General features: G+C 41.6%; 1 protein-coding gene across 13 annotated transcripts in view; it reads right to left on the bottom strand.

Moving 5' to 3' along the window:
• The window catches only part of TENM1 (teneurin transmembrane protein 1), a 383,082-nt gene that overhangs the window by 135,548 nt on the left and 229,941 nt on the right, over positions 1-17,593 (bottom strand). For 11 of the 13 annotated variants that reach the window (XM_083721963.1, XM_083721975.1, XM_083721971.1 and 8 more), the window contains one exon: positions 3,315-3,509. In XM_083721963.1, the coding sequence (XP_083578089.1) occupies positions 3,315-3,509 (195 nt within the window). The remainder of the gene's footprint in view (positions 1-3,314; positions 3,510-17,593) is intronic. The other 2 variants (XM_083721972.1, XM_083721966.1) reach the window with 1 other exon arrangement.

The raw sequence follows: 17,593 nt of genomic DNA, 5'->3' as shown, positions 1-17,593 counted from the left end.
ATTTGCATAAATTTGCATATATTGATTTATCTGAATTGCATAGACTGATCTCTTTGTAGATACAAATTTAGAAATAATTAAATTTCACAGGAGGAAAGCTAATTAATTCCCCACTCAAAATACAGTAAGCCCACAATTTACATGCATTTAATTTGTGCGGATTTAGTTTTATGCGTCTGGCAGGAAAAAAAAAAGGGCAAGGTTCTGGGAGAAATAACTTTGAGAATCCTACTCATCATTTAACCCAATGTGTCTGACTATATGTGATTTTGGCTTTAGGCACAATCCCTGGAACATAACCCCCCACATAAGCTGCAGGCTTACTGTACTGCTAATAAATAAACTATTCAATGAATTGGTAATTCATCCACAAATCAGCAGGTCCACTTCTGATTTCTCACCCAGATCTTGCAACAAAATCAATACCACTTAAATGAATTATACCCCATTCACCAGTCATCACCCCTCCTAATGAATTAAATAAATAATATGTATATTTCCTTCCAAGAAATATATAGAATTGTAGTTGGAAAGGACTCCAAGAGGCATCTAGTCCTTCTGCAATGCAAGAATCTCAACTAAAGCATCCATGGCCTATGACCATCCAACCTTGACTTAAAAACTTCCAATGATGGAGATTCTGCCACCTTCCAAGGGAGTCTACTTCAAACAGCTCTTACCCTCAACAGGTTCTTCCTGATGTTTAGTCGGAATGTCATTTCTTGTAACTTGAAGCCACTGGTTCTGGTCCTACTCTCTGAAGCAGGAGAAAACAAGCTTGATCCTTCTTCCATGTGACAGCATTTTAGATATTTGAAGATGTCTGTCATATCTCCTCTCTGTCTATCATATCTTTTCGAAACATACCCAATTCCCTCAACCATTCCTCATAAGGCTTGGTTTCCAGACTCTTATCATCTTGGTTGATCTCATCGGCACACATCCCCACTTGTCAATATCCTTCTTAAATTGTAGTGCCCAGATCTGGACACAGTATTCCAGGTGTGGTCTGACCAAGGCAGAATAGAGTGGTACTATTACTGCCCTTAATCTGCACACTATACTTCTGTTTATGCAGCCTAAATAGTATTAGCTTTTTCTTTTTTGCTGCTTGCATCATGCTGTTGACTTATGTTAACCTTTTCACTTGTACTACTGGCAAACTAGGTGCCCCCCCCCAATCTTATATTTGTGTGGTTGGTTCTTCCTGCCGAAGTGCATTCCTACCTTGCATTTGTCCCTATCAAATTCATTTTGTTATAGTTTTGGCCCAGATATCCAATCTGTTAAGGTCATCTAGAATCCCGATTCCATCTTCTGTGGCAGCTACCAATGCTTAAAATTCTTCATGCATCATAAAACTCAACAATATGTCATAAACTCAAAACCCTAAAAATCTATAGAAAAGGCAAAATGACTGACCTAAACTAGGCAACTGTAGAAAATTAATTCTAATTCAATCTGGGTCAGGGTTCTTACTAGGAGATGAGGTGGCGTTACTTCATTAATTGGTAGGACAGCAAGTTAGAGTTGTCACTGCCACAAGTCATATATTGATTCCTGAAATGTCCTTGGAAAGTGGTTTATAATGATGTCCTGTTCTGTTCCCTTCAGGGAAGTTGTAGGGGGCCAGGGCAGTATGGATGCCCCATGAACCCACTGAGAGAGATGTTTCCTTTTCTTTCCCAGGGGCATTTGATGATTCAATTCACGGTGCACAGCAGTGATGACCTGTGAGCTTGCTGATTTGTTATGAAAATGGAAGTCCACCACCCACCACACAATTTACACTTCTGGACAAACAATGCAAGAATACAACAGCTCAGACAGTGCTGGGAAAACTGGGCTGCCTGGTATGAAAAAGGGCACCTGGCCTACTTCCCATAATAAGCTTCATCTGGCCAAAACCCTCTTCTACACAATGCAGCTCAGTCTAAACTTCTTCCAGACACCTAACAAATTTAACTTACTGACTTTCAAGGAAAGAGATTCCACAGGCTCCTCTCCCAAATTCTCCCATAGTTGACCTGCTGCTAGAGCTGAGTTCTAGTAATGTTTAATTTGGGCACCTCCCCTGGATTGTACTGGGGAAGGAAATACTACCATACCTTGTATTCTGACACTCTCCTAAAAGGGAAAAGTAGCTCATTCTATCTTCAGGCAGCATTTCATCTATAATGCAGCTGCTGGAGTCACTGCAGAGCTGGCTGGATCTGCAAGGGAGTTTCCCTCCCCAAGGGGAATATATAAGGGGTGGGAGAGGCAAATAACATATATTTCCAAGCGGAATTGATTTAGTAGGACATTGCTTGAGGGACTTTTGCTTCTTCCTAACACCATCTCCCTGTCAGGTGGATTACCAGCAACTGGACTAGGTTACAGCTCTGCAATTATCTTTCCTGGTCTCTTCTGTGGAGCAGAAAAACTCTTCCAATGTTTAATTTCAACAAATATGTTGCCTTTATTGCTCCTGGCTATGATGTTTCATCCTCTTTGTGCCAGGCACAACCTAGACCTACTTGTAGCGTAACAAGGCTCTGTTCAGTCATGGCTCAGTAGTCAACTTCATCTGGTCTTTCATTTGCTTCCAATGTCACAATTTTCAGACATTTTCTTTCACCAGTTCTAAAATGTTTGGACTAGTGACACTATCAGCATGCAGAACACAATCTATCATTGTGTACATTCAGTGTAAGCTACTGAACTTTATTTTGATTGGTTTTGTATATGTTCATAGAATATTTTATTATACAACTGTACACCACCTTGAAATGCATGCATACAGACATAAATATCGTAATAAAAAATAAACTAAAACCAGTATGAGCTAAAGGTACCATGTTTGCAGGAATGTGTGTTGTCTTATTGCTACCTGTCAAATGTTATTCTGAATTATCCAGTTGTCTGTTTAATCCCAACCTGAACTGGAATGTGTGTGTGTGTGTGTGTGTATACCAAAAGTCCAAAAGCAGTTTCCAGCAATAAAAATATAGATAGAAACCAGATACAATTTAAAAATAAAAAAGCAAGCAGTACGAACAAAGGCAACCTAACACCCAAGAGTAGGCTGAACAAGTCATCAAAAAGCCAGGGAGTTGACTAGGTGACAGAAGACCAACAACAGCATTGGTGTCCATGAATCTAGGGGGAGAGATTTCCAAAGTGAGTGTGCACAGCACAATTTCCCGCAGCCCAACATAGTGTGTCATACAAGGTGAGACAGTTTAAGCGCGCACATAATTACCTTAACCTATTTATTTATTTAATAAAAAAATATACTGCTAGATTGTAGAAAAAACCTCAATGGTACGCACCCAACTCACCAATGGTGCAATGGTCCCCTTCCCATCCAGGGCTGCATTCACACTTTCCATCTTTGCACTGCCCATGTTCAGTGCAGTGAGAAGTACATGTGCGCTCCTCGCATGTCGGGCCTACCCAGCCTTCTTCACACTGGCAGGTTCCTCTTGCACAAATACCATGGCTGCCACAATCCAGTAGGCAGAGTTCTTTGAAAACAGAAAGTAGCAGACCCAGTTAATTTAAGAAAGTAATAACAATGAAAGATTAATATTCACATCTGCATTTTCCTGAACGCGAGGCCAAGTTTGTTCAATGGAGTGGGTGTCTTGGTTCCCAAACCACGGATGCTCTTACAGGAGAGCAATAAAGTTTTATTTAAGGCCTGCAATGGTCAGGCTACAGGTTCAGAACACCAAAGGGTAAACTAGAGAACAAAAACCACGGGGTCTGAGACCAGACAAAAGCTACAAAGATGTCTTGACAAATGGACATGCCCCTTCCACCTGCTGTCAAAAGAGAGGCATGTCATGCTCACTTGTGAGACCCTCCGTTTGAGACAGGTGTGCTTGGAAGCAGACTGCAAAAAGGAATGCAGTACGGGTCAGTTCCCGGTGGTGGAGGTGGTGCTTGTTCCTTGGTGACAGGATGAAGGTTGGCCCCTCTGGCTCCACCTTTTGCTATCCCGTCTCCCCTCCTGGCAGGTTGAACCCCCCCCCCCCACTGCTAATGAATCCCCCTGCAACATGGATGGGGCACAACTGGGAGTAAGTGAGATATCTCCCCTTCCTTACCATCACCCTGCAAGGAGTGTCCTCCTCCTCCTGTTCCTCACCTGACAGCAATTCCCACTGCAGCCCAGAGCCAGTTAGGAGATCAGGGCTCATTAAATTGAGAGATTCTCAAACATACACACATACACGATTGCACAATATACCATACATAATTCCACAATCCTTTGGACCACACTTCTGAAATAGCACCCAGCTCATTGGACCTGGGAAACACATAGGAAAGGTTCGGTAGGGATTACTTTGAAGCAATAATAAATCCAAAGGATAAAAGCTTTATTGCCTGACAGTTTTGAATCCACTAGGAGGTTATTTTCAGAAGGGTTGCGAAGGTGAGCTTGTAAAGATCCCTGGGTCCCAGTGCAACTCTGGATTTCTCTTCGGAATCCCTAAATAGGTCTGAGCCTAGAAAATAATAACTCAAAACTAAAGCTACCAGCCAAATCCTCTTTATTCCGTCACTCAGAAAAGAAATGCATGACAATATGGGCTTCAACATTCTTGAATCTGTAAGATGAGTACAAGGCAATTTGGTTATCAGGAAACTGGCTGTTCCGATTGTCATACCAGGGAGTGCAAACATCATTATCTTCCATGATGTGAATTATTGTTCTTATGGTCCTAGCATTTGGCTGTGTTCCAGAGATGAAAAGAAGTCTCTTTTTTTCTTGCATCTACCTAGGTTTTGGTTTTTTAGTTATTATTATGATTATTATTAGTAGTAGTAGTAGCAGCAGCAGCAGTAGTAGTAGTAGTATTGGTAGTTGTGTTTTTTTAACTTCTTTACAAACGATCTCATTAGGAATGAGTAGTGAGGTGGCCAAGACTGTTGGGGATGCTAAATTGTTCATGGACGTTAAAATAAAATGGATTGTGAAGAGCTCCAGAAAGGATGTTTCCAAACTGAGTGAATGGGTGCTAAAATGGGAAATGCAGTTCAATGTAAACAAATGTAATTGACGCATGTTGAGACAAAAATTATATCTTAATCTCACATATACACTTAGGGGGTCTGAACTAGAGGTGTTGGGCCAGGAATGAGACCTTGGGGCCATAGCAGATAGTTCAATGAAGATGTGTGGTAGTTGTTGAAAAGGCAAATTCTATTTCAGTGATCATTGGGGGGGGGGGGTGAGGAACTGAAAATAAAACTGCTATTATAATGCTGTTATACAAATCTAAGGTGTGACTTCATTTGGAATACTGTGTGCAGTTTTTGTCACCTCAACTCAAAAAGGATATTGTAGAGTTGGAAAAGGTTCATAAAAGGGCAACCAAGATGATCAGGGGGGGTGGAGTGACTGCACCATGAAGAATGGTTGCAATGCATGGGACTTTCTAGATTAGAAAAAAAGACAAAATTTTGTAAAATTATGCATGGTCAGGATACAGAAAAGTTTTTCCTCCCACTTTCATAAAACTAGAAGTCATGGGCATCAAATCAAGCTGAATGTTGAAAGATGCAGGACAGATAAAATGAAGTACTTCAATAATAATTAAATTTTATTATTTGCTTTTTTTGCCAACCGAAAGCAATTTACAATATTTTAAGCAAACACACACACACCCCAGCATAAAAAAATCTAAAAGACAATTCTATATGTAAGCATTAGATTAAAACATGCCACCCATGCAAAAATGCCCAAGGGCTAGCTAACAAAAAAGTACTGTTTTTGCCTGGCATCTCAAGATATATAATAATGGTGCCAGGCGAGTCTCCCTCGGGAGGGCATTCCACAAGCGGGGAGCCACCACTGAAAAAGCCTGTTCTCATGTTGCCACCCTCATGACCACCCACAGAGGGAACATATGAAAATGGACCTCCATTTGTAGCCTTATGAGGCTTTGCCCTCGGGTGGGAAAAAGTATTGCACCCGGGAGAGGGAGATGGGAGTCAACAGACACTCAAGGAATAGTTTCGGAGAAAAAGCTTTATTTCTACCATCCATTAACTGGTAGAAGGAGCAAGTGTGATAGATTCACAAAACAAGCACGGGTTCACAGTCATTTGCACAGAGCATATATTCCCCTTCCAGTTCCCTCCCCTTTCTCCTCCTCTTCAGGAGTCCTGCCCCATGTGTTTCCTGAGCATGAACAGAAAGCTCCTGTCTTGGGACTCTTTTGGACTGTTCCCAGGAAAGGGGGTGAGAAGCCGGGGGGGGGGGTGTTGAGGAGCCTTGCAGTTCAGCATGTTCAAAGATGTGTTACAACCGAAAGAGATAAGATTCATTTCTCAGGCTTGCTTTGAACAGAGCCTATTCATTAGCTTTTTGAAGCCTTCTCGTACTGATAAAAGTAACGGTTTGCCTATGCACAGCATCTTGTGAGAAAAGCAGAGGAAAACTTTAGCTGTGGATTTTTAGAAGACAAGAAATGAATTTTGGACAGTTTTGAGGCCTGGTTGGGGGGGGATGTGACTTCGGGCCTAGGTGGGGTCACCTGTCCTCACCTCCTTCATATTTACGATGGCAGGGTCCAGTTGGGTTCATATGGTAAGAGGTGGTCCTAAAGGTAGTTTAATTGATTAATAGAACATTGTTGTTGTTTAGTCGTTTAGTCGTGTCCGACTCTTCGTGACCCCATGGACCAGAGAACGCCAGGCACTTCTGTCCTCCACTGCCTCCCGCAGTTTGCTCAAACTCATGCTGGTAACCTCGAAAACACTATCCAACCATCTCGTCCTCTGCCGTCCCCTTCTCCTTGTGCCCTCCATCTTTCCCAACATCAGGGTCTTCTCCAGGGAGTCTTCTCTGGAGTACTGGAGCCTCAGCTTCACAATCTGTCCTTCCAGTGAGCACTCAGGGTTGATTTCCTTCAGTATGGAGAGGTTTGATCTTCTTGAAGTCCATGGGACTCTCAAGAGTCTCCTCCAGCACCATAATTCAAAAGCATCAATTCTTCGGCGATCAGCCTTCTTTATGGTCCAGCTCTCACTTCCATACATCACTACTGGGAAAACCATAGCTTTAACTATACGAACCTTTGTTGGCAAGGTGATGTCTCTACTTCTCAAGATGCTGTCTAGGCCTGTCATTGCCCTTCTCCCAAGAAGCAGGCGTCTTTTAATTTCGTGGCTGCTGTCACCATCTGCAGTGATCATTGAGCCCAAGAAAGTAAAATCTCTCACTACCTCCATTTCTTCCCCTTCTATTTGCCAGGAAGTGATGGGACCAGTGGCCATGATCTTCGTTTTTTTGATGTTGAGCTTCAGACCATATTTTGCACTCTCCTCTTTCACCCTCATTAAAAGGTTCTTTAATTCCTCCTCACTTTCTGCCATCAAGGTTGTGTCATCTGCATATCTGAGGTTGTTGATATTTCTTCCAGCAATCTTAATTCCGGCTAGGGATTCATCCAGCCCAGCCTTTCGCATGATGAATTCTGCATATAAGTTAAATAAGCAGGGAGACAAAATACAGCCTTGTCGTACTCCTTTCCCAATTTTGAACCAATCAGTTGTTCCATATCCAGTTCTAACTGTAGCTTCTTGTCCCACATAGAGATTTCTCAGGAGACAGATGAGGTGATCTGGCACTCCCATTTCTTTAAGAACTTGCCATAGTTTGCCGTGGTCGACAAAGTCAAAGGCTTTTGCATAGTCAATGAAGCAGAAGTAGATGTCTTTCTGGAACTCTCTAGCTTTCTCCATAATCCAGCGCATGTTTGCAACTTGGTCTCTGGTTCCTCTGCCTCTTCTAAATCCAGCTTGCACTTCTGGGAGTTCTCGGTCCACATACTGCTTGAGCCTTCCTTATAGAATTTTAAGCATAACCTTGCTAGTGTGTGAAATGAGTGCAATTGTGCGGTAGTTGGAGCATTCTTTGGCACTGCCCTTCTTTGGGATTGGGATGTAGACTGATCTTCTCCAATCTTCTGGCCACATAAATCAATGTATTAAATCCTATGCACTTGTTTGAGAGTAAGCCTGATTGAACTCTATGGAACTTACTTTTCAGCAGGCATGCACAGGACCACACTACTATAAGTACAGTGGTACCTCAGGTTAAGTACTTAATTCGTTCCAGAGGTCTGTACTTAATCTGAAACTGTTCTTAACCTGAAGCACCACTTTAGCTAATGGGGCCTCCTGCTGCCGCTGCGCTGCCGGAGCACGATTTCTGTTCTCATCCTGAAGCAAAGTTCTTAACCTGAAGCACTATTTCTGGGTTAGCGGAGTCTGTAACCTGAAGCGTATGTAACCTGAAGCGTATGTAACCCGAGGCACCACTGTATTATTTATTAAAATTCTATACCATTCTTCAGCCTTAGGATCACAGGGCAATTTGCAATATAAAATCTATCCTACTATCTTATAAGGCTGTTGCATAGTATTTCCCCTGGCAAAGTCTCACTGAGGATCCAGAGGGCAGTACACCAAGACAGAAGGAGCAATACAACTGCTGTCTCTAACCAAGGGCCAGAGGGAAAACAGAAACCCTTGACAGCCCGTAACTTTGATTTCCCTGTTGTTGTTGAGCAGCTACATCAGGGACAAATATAAAAATAGCTACCATCGACCTCATCACACCCCACCTTTCACTTCTCACGGGAAGAAGTCTCTGACATACCACTATTATATGTGGATAATTTGCATTATTTCCCCTATATAAAAAAGGAGGTGAGAAGATCCAAGTAATTTTAGCTCAATTAATTTCTTGGATGTTGAATCTAATCATATCCCATAAATTTATTAAACAAATTAGAAGACTGTTATCAAAGCTCTCAGAAATTACGTATGCCATATTTTGTAGATTAAAAGGCAGCCTTAAATTCAAATTATGGCTGAACTGAGCCCCCATCTGCAATATACATTTAAAGCAACATCATACAATTTTAATAGTCCCAAATAATTATGGGAAGTGTAGTTAGTAAATGGTAACTGAGAGCTGTAAGGAGACCCCTATTCCTCTCACATAGTTAAAATTTCCAGAGTTCCGCGGGAAGAGGGGTTGACTGTTGAACTGCTCTGAGAACTGGAGTTTTGTGACTCCAGTTCTCAGCAACCCTCAGACAACCTCAGCAAACTTAACAAACTACAGTTCCCAGGATTCTTTGGGGGATGCCATGGCTGTTTAATGTGGTATGATACTTATTTAAATGTGCAATGCAGGTGGGTCTCACACTACAAAGCCTTCAGAAGTAATTCTGCAGTGGCCAGAAGATCAAGATCTCTGAGAATAAATTTAGACTGATATTTTAAAATGTATTTATTTGGAGGAAAATATAGACTTCTTAATCAAAAGCACCTGTCTCAAGTGGGATATACGATGCTCAATAAAATACAGATAAAATAAAGAAAAACTATTTTAAAAATATGCCTAAAATAATCTTAGATATGCAGGTATAACATGGCATGGTATGAGGAAGATAATCTGACATAAAACAGAAGACATGTCTTGCTGCGGCATCAGGCCAAATACTTATCTAGTCCAGCAATCTTTTTTGACAAATGCTGAAGATGTAACTCTTTACCCTGACTGTTGACACTTCTGGTGTATATTTTTAGGGCTCATCTTATTTTGGGTTATTCTAAGTTGTTTTAAACTATCTAATGTTGTGTTTTAATGGTTGTAACCCACCCTAGAACCTTACAGTGAAGAGCAGGTAATAAATTGCAATAATACGAAGGAGGAGGAGGGAGATTTGGTGTGAGCAAGCAAGCTTTGAGTTGAAGGGTGATTGACTGAAATGTGGAGATTGCTTCTACTCAATGGAGGATTCCCACACAATGTAGAACCTGATTTCCCAAGATTCTGCATCATATAAAGAGCTTCCATGAGTACAGAATCCCACTGCTTCAGAATGTTGCTCTTGAAATCATGGAGAGCGATGAGGCTGCAGCTAGCAAGCTCATATTGCTTCTTCACAATGACTGTGTATTTCTGAATTTGGACAATGCCTGTATAGGGTTTTTGTATGCAAATAGTATTACAATGAAATTACAAGAAATTCATTGTTTCTGTCCTAGGTTGCAAATTATATGACTGCTGTAGTGTTACTCCATAGGTCATAGGATTACATGAAGCTGCCATATGCCAAGTCAGATTATTGTCTACACTGACTGGCAGCAGTTCTCCAGGGTTTCAGACAGGAGTCTGTCCCTGCTGTCCCTGGAGGTGCCGAGGATTGACCCAGTGACCTTATGCAGAACCAGGGAACAAGGGCAGAGGGCCTTCTCGGTAGTGGCACCCGCCCTGTGGAATGCCCTGCCACCAGATGTCAAAGAGAAAAACAACTACCAGACTTTTAGAAGACATCTGAAGGCAGCCCTGTTTAGGGAAGCTTTTAAGGTTTAATAGGTTTTTGTATTTTAATATTCTGTTGGAAGCTGCCCAAAGTGGCTGGGGAAACCTAGCCAGATGGGCGGGGTATAAATAAATTATTATTATTAATATTATTGTTGTTGTTGTTATGCATGCAAAGCATACGCTGTACCCCTAAGCTATGGCCCTTCCTCTAAAAAGGGATTGTGAAGTCCGCCAGTTAGCTCACCCTCAATCTTTGCAAACTCAAAAGTCCCCTGGACACAGGTGGTATGCAAATACTCCTGAGCACATGCACCCATGTGCTACATATATAGAAAGAATGGAGCACACATATAGGGAGTGTCATATATCCATGTATGTGGGCTTATTCCAACGTAGGGACCTTGAGTACATGGAAGTCAAGGGCAGGACCAGCAGCAGGCATGACTCTGGCCCACCATTCACACATTGATTTCTACATGGATGACCGTGAGAAGATGGCGCAAACAGGAAAGTTATTGCCTTGCCTCAGAGGACCGATGCCTCGTGAATTATTGACTGTGAAAGCCTGTGAGAAACATTTTATATTTGCACACTATATTTTGGGGCTTCAAAGCAAGTGTAGCTGCAATAGACATATATGGATAGAGAGAGTTATTTAGTTCTCAAGCTGAACCCCAGTCTCAAAGTCATGAGCCCAAGAAAGATAATGAAGCTAAGACAGGAACATAGAGGGGGTGTGAAATGCCATGTCTTTTTTGCACCAGTCCTAATCTCCCAAGAGTGGCAAGAAAAGATGAACCTGAAATAATGAAAGGAGTGGCTTCAATCTTTTAAAATGCCCAAGACTGGCCTTTCCCAAGCTATGTTTCCTGCAAAAAGAGACTTAATTTGGAATGGAGATCACGGTTGCAATTTGAAAGATAAAAGGCAATATAAAAGGGGGCGGGGAAATAGCCTAGGTCTGCAGAGAATCATCAGTCTGTTTCTTAGCTCCCTTAATGCTACAGGTCTAGTCAGTGATCCTGGAACTGAAATTATTTTGCCTCTGGCAAGTCTAATGGGTCACTATATACAATTTCTGCCTGTGTCATTAGCATGACAGGAAAATTTAATTGATTGAATGATAGATTAATTCCTTAAAGCTTTAAATTGATTAATTAATTGAGGCAATTTGAATTGATTAGGGCTCTGAGTAAAGGGCAAACTTGTTTATTTCTTGAGACTATTTTGGTCTCTGTGTTTCACTTAACAGTGAATAAGACAGGATATATTAAAGATAGCCTTTGCTTCTAAAAGTGGTACCGTTTGTTGATTAAACTGTCAGTGATAGTGACTGAAAGGTGCTATTGAAGTTTTGGTAATTCACATATTTATTTCAATTTAATTGATCAAACTGAAGATGGCAATTCAACTGAAGCTTTAGTTGATGGGTCAGTGGGCACAGCTCATCTATTGATTAAAACTCAAACTCCTTAAATGCTATAAACACACTATGTAAATAAAATATGTCCAAGAAAGCTTCTTTGTGCAATTCAAGTTCATTTCCAATACTTCTTTTTTAAAAAAAGTTACACTGCACTTAACCCGACAGACAATTTTCATGACACTTCTGTAAGTGCAATCTAAAATAATGAAGTCTGTTTTGATTTAAAATGTCAGTTTTGAGGGCTGGTAGAAGAAAATTCCCCGCCTTGTCAGCAACAGATGATTGTTTATTAACTGAATAATAGTTGTACGGGCAAAATAGCAATTTCATGTACAAACAATATTATTTTTTAAATGTTTGAACAAAACCCGTTATCATAAGCAATTTTTTTTAAGCACAGACGACACAAATATAATAAATATATAAATGAAGGCATGATATAAAAGGCGCTGACAGCTATGTAATTTTATACCAGGCTTCTTTCTGTTTTTAGGTGTCATAAATAGCAATACTTCTTTCCTTATTGCTCTCTATTTATCTCTGTAGAAAATGTTTTAATGTAACAGAATGTAATCAAACAACAGAAGTGTGTCATAGCACAAACCACCACCCTTAGGGGTCTGGACTATACAAACGAAAAGTAGGTATACAGACAAGACTTGACATTCTCAGTAAATTCTAAATAAATATATTCGTGACTCTATCAGCATGGCACACTGTTGTTGTAACATCAACATTTTTGAGATTTGGCACTTATATTTTGTTGCCTGGGAAAAAGCACCTTTATTAAGAAGTAGATTTCTATGGTTGTTAGGGAGGCTGTGCAATGCATTTTGGCACCTGAGGGGAACTCCAAAATGGTTCCTCCCCCACCACTAGGGGAAAAGGGGTGAGGAAATATCTACATCACGAACAAGAAGGGAAGAAAGATTGACATCAGGATCTGCTGTCCTGGTGGCTCCTGCCACCTGAGGCAGCCACCTCACCTTGCCTCATATGTGGGCTGGCCTGGGAACTGTGATGCTCAGTTTGTATGTTCTGCCATCTCCCTTGCTGTGCTGATATAATGTAGTGCTTTGACATGCTAATTATTGAGCAGTTCGGCCATTATTTACAGAGATATTTAGTCCTGCCACATTGAGGGTGAGACCCAGGAGTGTAAGGCAGAAATGAAGATGGCAGAGGCACTTCTCCTATCAGCCCCAGGTCCTATTAAAAAAAAATGTAAAAGTTACTGGGTGCTAGAGTCAGCAGTGGGGCAGCCTCTGGGACTCTAGCATTTGCCTGACCATGACACTAGGCCTGTTTCAAAGAATAATGATCCTATCTCTTGCTGAATAATAATTGTACTCTTGTCTTTTCACAATATGTCTGTGCTGTATCCTTAGGGAAATTTACTTCATTTTATATCTTTAAAAATTCATTATAAATTACGGTATATTTTCAAAGAACGGGGGGCGGGGGGGGCGGGGAGAGAATCTTCTCAAAGTTGATTTCTGTTCCAACATGTTTGTACAAGAAGTACACATTTAAGTCATGCTGTTCCAGAATTATTTCACAAACATTCTGAATTCTGGAAGACAATAAATTCTATATCAATAGGACAAAAACTGACTTTGAATAATTTTTGGTTCAGTAAGAAGAAGATAAATAAGTTGATCATCCATACATTCATTTAAGGAGCCTTGAAATTCACTTTGGATTATTATTTTAAATACTTAAGTCACCAAAAGACCATTTTTCTCATTAAGCATGTTCTCTTTCATGGAGAGCACGTGTTGCAGTGGGGTCTGACAGCCCCCCCCCCTGTTGCTGGGTGGGATTGTTTAGATGGCCATTGGCAGTGATTGGGCTGTTTGGGTTACTGGGGAAATTTTGATGTTGCCAATTTGTGGGATGGACCAAGGGTTTTATATACTGAGCATGCAGCATTGAGCGTTCTCTTTTGCTGCGTGCACCGGATAACCCGCCTACCCTCCCTAATTTAGGGCTCTTGCGTTTGACCTTGCTATGCCTGTCCGTTTGGCTGATTGGCTGTTGCCATTTGGTTTTTGCCTACTGCGTAGCAAATCGTCACAACTTGTAAGGTTGTGGTTAGGCATTGGTTAATTTTTGGTTGGTGGAGGGGATGTGGTTGGCTGTGCCTGCCCCTCCAATGCTGCTTCTGCAAGGGAATTCCGTTAAAGGAATCCAGGGGCTCGCCATGCTTTTGTCTGAATCCCTGGCAAGGGGCTAGGGCCATGCAAGAGCCCCTGGGAGCATGCCGGGAGAGGCGAAGGTCTGGTGCCCAGCTCCATTTCCCCCCCAATATTGTTTTCCCTTTCTGGCTTTTGCTGGAATCCAGAAGTCAATTCTGTCCCTGGGTGGGGCAGATTGTCGTAACCAACGCCTAAGCAACACTCACATTTATGTATTTTAATAAAGTTGTGACCAAAATCTTGCCAAAAACCTTAAACAAAAATTGTGAATTGTGATTTATTTTGGGGGTGGCTTGGGAGTTAACTAACTTTCTACATTTACAATATATAAAACTAAAGCCAAAGCAAAACACTTCATCATTCTGATTGATATAATTCCCACACTGAAGGAGGATACATGAACCAAAATATGTGTTAAGGTACAGATCTTCATTTTATGTATGAAGAAAATCATAAAATTATCTACACAGGCATTTTATAAATGTTCACGTTCAAATACAAAACTGTGGGCCACAACTCTACATTTTAAAACAGTATCTTCATAATTTTTTTTGTATCTTTTGAACAGATTCTTTTGAATGAAGATCGGCAATTTATAAAGCCCAATCTTCTCCAAACATCAGTCATTAGCAATTTTTCTAGCCAATGCCAATTACTGAACAAAGGCTAGATAAACAGAATAATTCATCAAGGAGGCTTGCCTAGCACCATCATTATACACCTACAGGCACCAGACAAAAACGTTCGTAACTAGGCCTTTGGCCTTTAATTATCTGAGGCCTTTTAGAAGTGGGTGGGTTTTTTTTAATGTATTTCTCGTTCTTCCTGGTTTTAATGCATCTATGTAGGGTTACTGCCTGTTTGTTTGTAAATCACTTTGGGTTACCCTGTGCAAGCGGCTGACAAATTTAATATATAAAAATAAAATAAAAAGTTAAAATAAATTTTCAGAAATGAAAATGATCAAAACTTAAAATGTAAAGTTCCCTGTGTCATTTGAAGTTAACAGTCCCCTTGGCAGTCAACAAGGTTTTGTGTCAAAAAGCGTCAACAACTTTCTCAAAGCTACCATATATGTGGGTAACAAGCTTCATTGGCCAGCAGCTCTTTAATTTTAAAATTGTCTGACTGTACTTCTAGAATATTCTGAAAAGAGGAAAGGAATCCACCCCTAGGGATATAGGTCAATACAGAATATAGTGCATGATATCTTCAGCCCAGCCTATCTGCATACAGACAGACAATCTGTAGAGGCAGGCCTTAAATTACTGGTCAGATATTCTGAGGGCATACTTGGAAATCTAATCTAGGTAAATATGAGGGTGGGAGAGAGAGTTAATTCTCCCAGTGTGCTTAAATGATGTAGCCTGGGGAAATCACACCAATCTAGGCATAATAATATCTCAATAAAATATATTTCCAAATTAATTGCGTTTTCAGGGTGATTTAAATAACAGACTTTCCTGCTTGTCCCACTGGAAACCACTAGCAGTCTCCCATGTGGCTACTTGTTACCCTACAAACACCTCAAGTAAAAAGTTGAGTTTGTTTGGATTTAAATATGTCTTAGACCTTATTCCTACACTGTGCCTAATTGCCTTATCACTTCATTTGGTTTAGAAAGTTCGTTGAGACTGTCTTTAAAAAAAATGTTCTGGAAGTTAAAGGACTGGATGATTGCTAGGGTGGGGCTGAAGAGATCATTTGGTGGTAATGGTGAAGTTTAACTGGTTTTTAATTGGTTTGCTTGCCTTCCTCCCCTCTCATGGTGCAGGCCCTTACAGTGCCATCACAGTGCACAATTGTGGAAAACAAAAATGCTGCCTCTCAGCTACGTGGTATTGATCAGAACACTGTTGCAACCTGCCCCAGTTGCCAGCTAAACTAGCCAAGGTTTCACCTGCACAGGAGGGGCTACACTGATGTAGACAGGTTTGCCATATGTACACTTTTTCCAGGACATGCTCTCTTTTTCACGGGTATGTAAAATGAGAGTTGTCATAGCAATCCATAGTTAAAAGTAAAAGGTAAAGGGACCCTTGACCATTAGGTCCAGCCGTGACAAACTCTGGGGTTGCGTGCTCATCTTGCTCTATAGGCCGAGGGAGCCAGTGTTTGTCTGCATACAGCTTCCGGGTCATGTGGCCAGCATGACTAAGCCGCTTCACACGGAACAGCACACGGAAACGCCATTTACCTTCCCGCCGGAGCGGTACCTATTTATCTACTTGCACTTTGATGTGCTTTCGAACTGCTAGGTTGGCAGGAGCAGGGACGGAGCAACGGGTGCTCACCCCGTCGTGTAGAAGTCGGCAAATGGAGAAGAGGAGGTTAAGGGGTGATATGATAGCCATGTTCAAATATATAAAAGGATGTCACATAGAGGAGGGAGAAAGGTTGTTTTCTGCTGCTCCAGAGAAGCGGACACAGAGCAATGGATCCAAACTACAAGAAAGAAGATTCCACCTAAACATTAGGAAGAACTTCCTGACAGTAAGAGCTGTTCGACAGTGGAATTTGCTGCCAAGGAGTGTGGTGGAGTCTCCTTCTTTGGAGGTCTTTAAGCAGAGGCTTGACAACCATATGTCAGGAGAGCTCTGATGGTGTTTCCTGCTTGGCAGGGGGTTGGACTCGATGGCCCTTGTGGTCTCTTCCAACTCTATGATTCTATGAAATGTGTCCTCTTTTTTGTTCTTTGAAATATGGCAACCCTAATGCTGTAGGAGCTGGTTCACTTGTGGATGGCCTCATCCAATCTTGCTATGTGTCAACATATGAATACCCTAGAGGGGGGAGATGGGACAATTTAGAGTGCCATAGGACTGGTCCAAGACACTTTGGCACCTGAGGTGAACCGCAAAATGGCGTCTTGCCACCAGGGAAGAAGGAGTGAGTGAAGATCTACATCGGGAACAAGGGGAGGGGGATCAAATCAACCTTATCCGATGGTTGAAATGGGAGTCAAAGGTCATCATGGGGGTGAAAGTTGCCTGCTCTGAATCACAATGGGTGGGTGGATGGAGAGCCCAGGATATCCCACCGGGCAGTCCCCACCTTTTCCTTCTGGTGGAAGGAGACCAGCAGTGTCTCCTATTCACCAAGAGGCCACTGTGGAGGTGACAATGGGGTTCAGGTGGGCTGCTGAGGAGGTAGCAGATCCAACCTCCCAGTAACATGCTGCCATTGCAGCAGGCAATGCAATCCTTGTAGGCCAGATCTACTGCCCATGTGAATCCCGCTGCCCAAGGCACTTTGCGTCATGGGTGGGCCGGCCCTGAAGTGCATACTTTTACATGCTGCTCTCCACATGCAGAGAGAAGAACTGTGCCTTTGATTTTTTAGAAGTTTAGAAAGGGAAAAACCATCAGTGGATAAACCACTGTAAGTTTGGCCACATATTTTCTTTGTATTGCTTGAGTAAAAATAATGCTGCATTTCAGGGTGAAAGGTAAGATGCATTACTTGGTTTTGGAACACTCAGTTTGCTATTACACTGTTCAGTCAATGTTGCCATTGTGGAACAACAACATCAAGTTCTCAAAAAAAAGGGCATTGAATAAAGCCTATAATCCAGCATAGTTATCACAGACCGCCCGACCGCCCCCCGCTTTAGAAATCAATATAAAATGC

The sequence above is a fragment of the Podarcis gaigeae genome (assembly GCF_964106915.1).
Source record: "Podarcis gaigeae genome assembly, chromosome: Z".
NCBI lineage: Eukaryota > Metazoa > Chordata > Lepidosauria > Squamata > Lacertidae > Podarcis > Podarcis gaigeae.
Note: the sequence above shows the minus strand (reverse complement) of the source record. Positions and strands in the feature narration are given on the sequence as shown.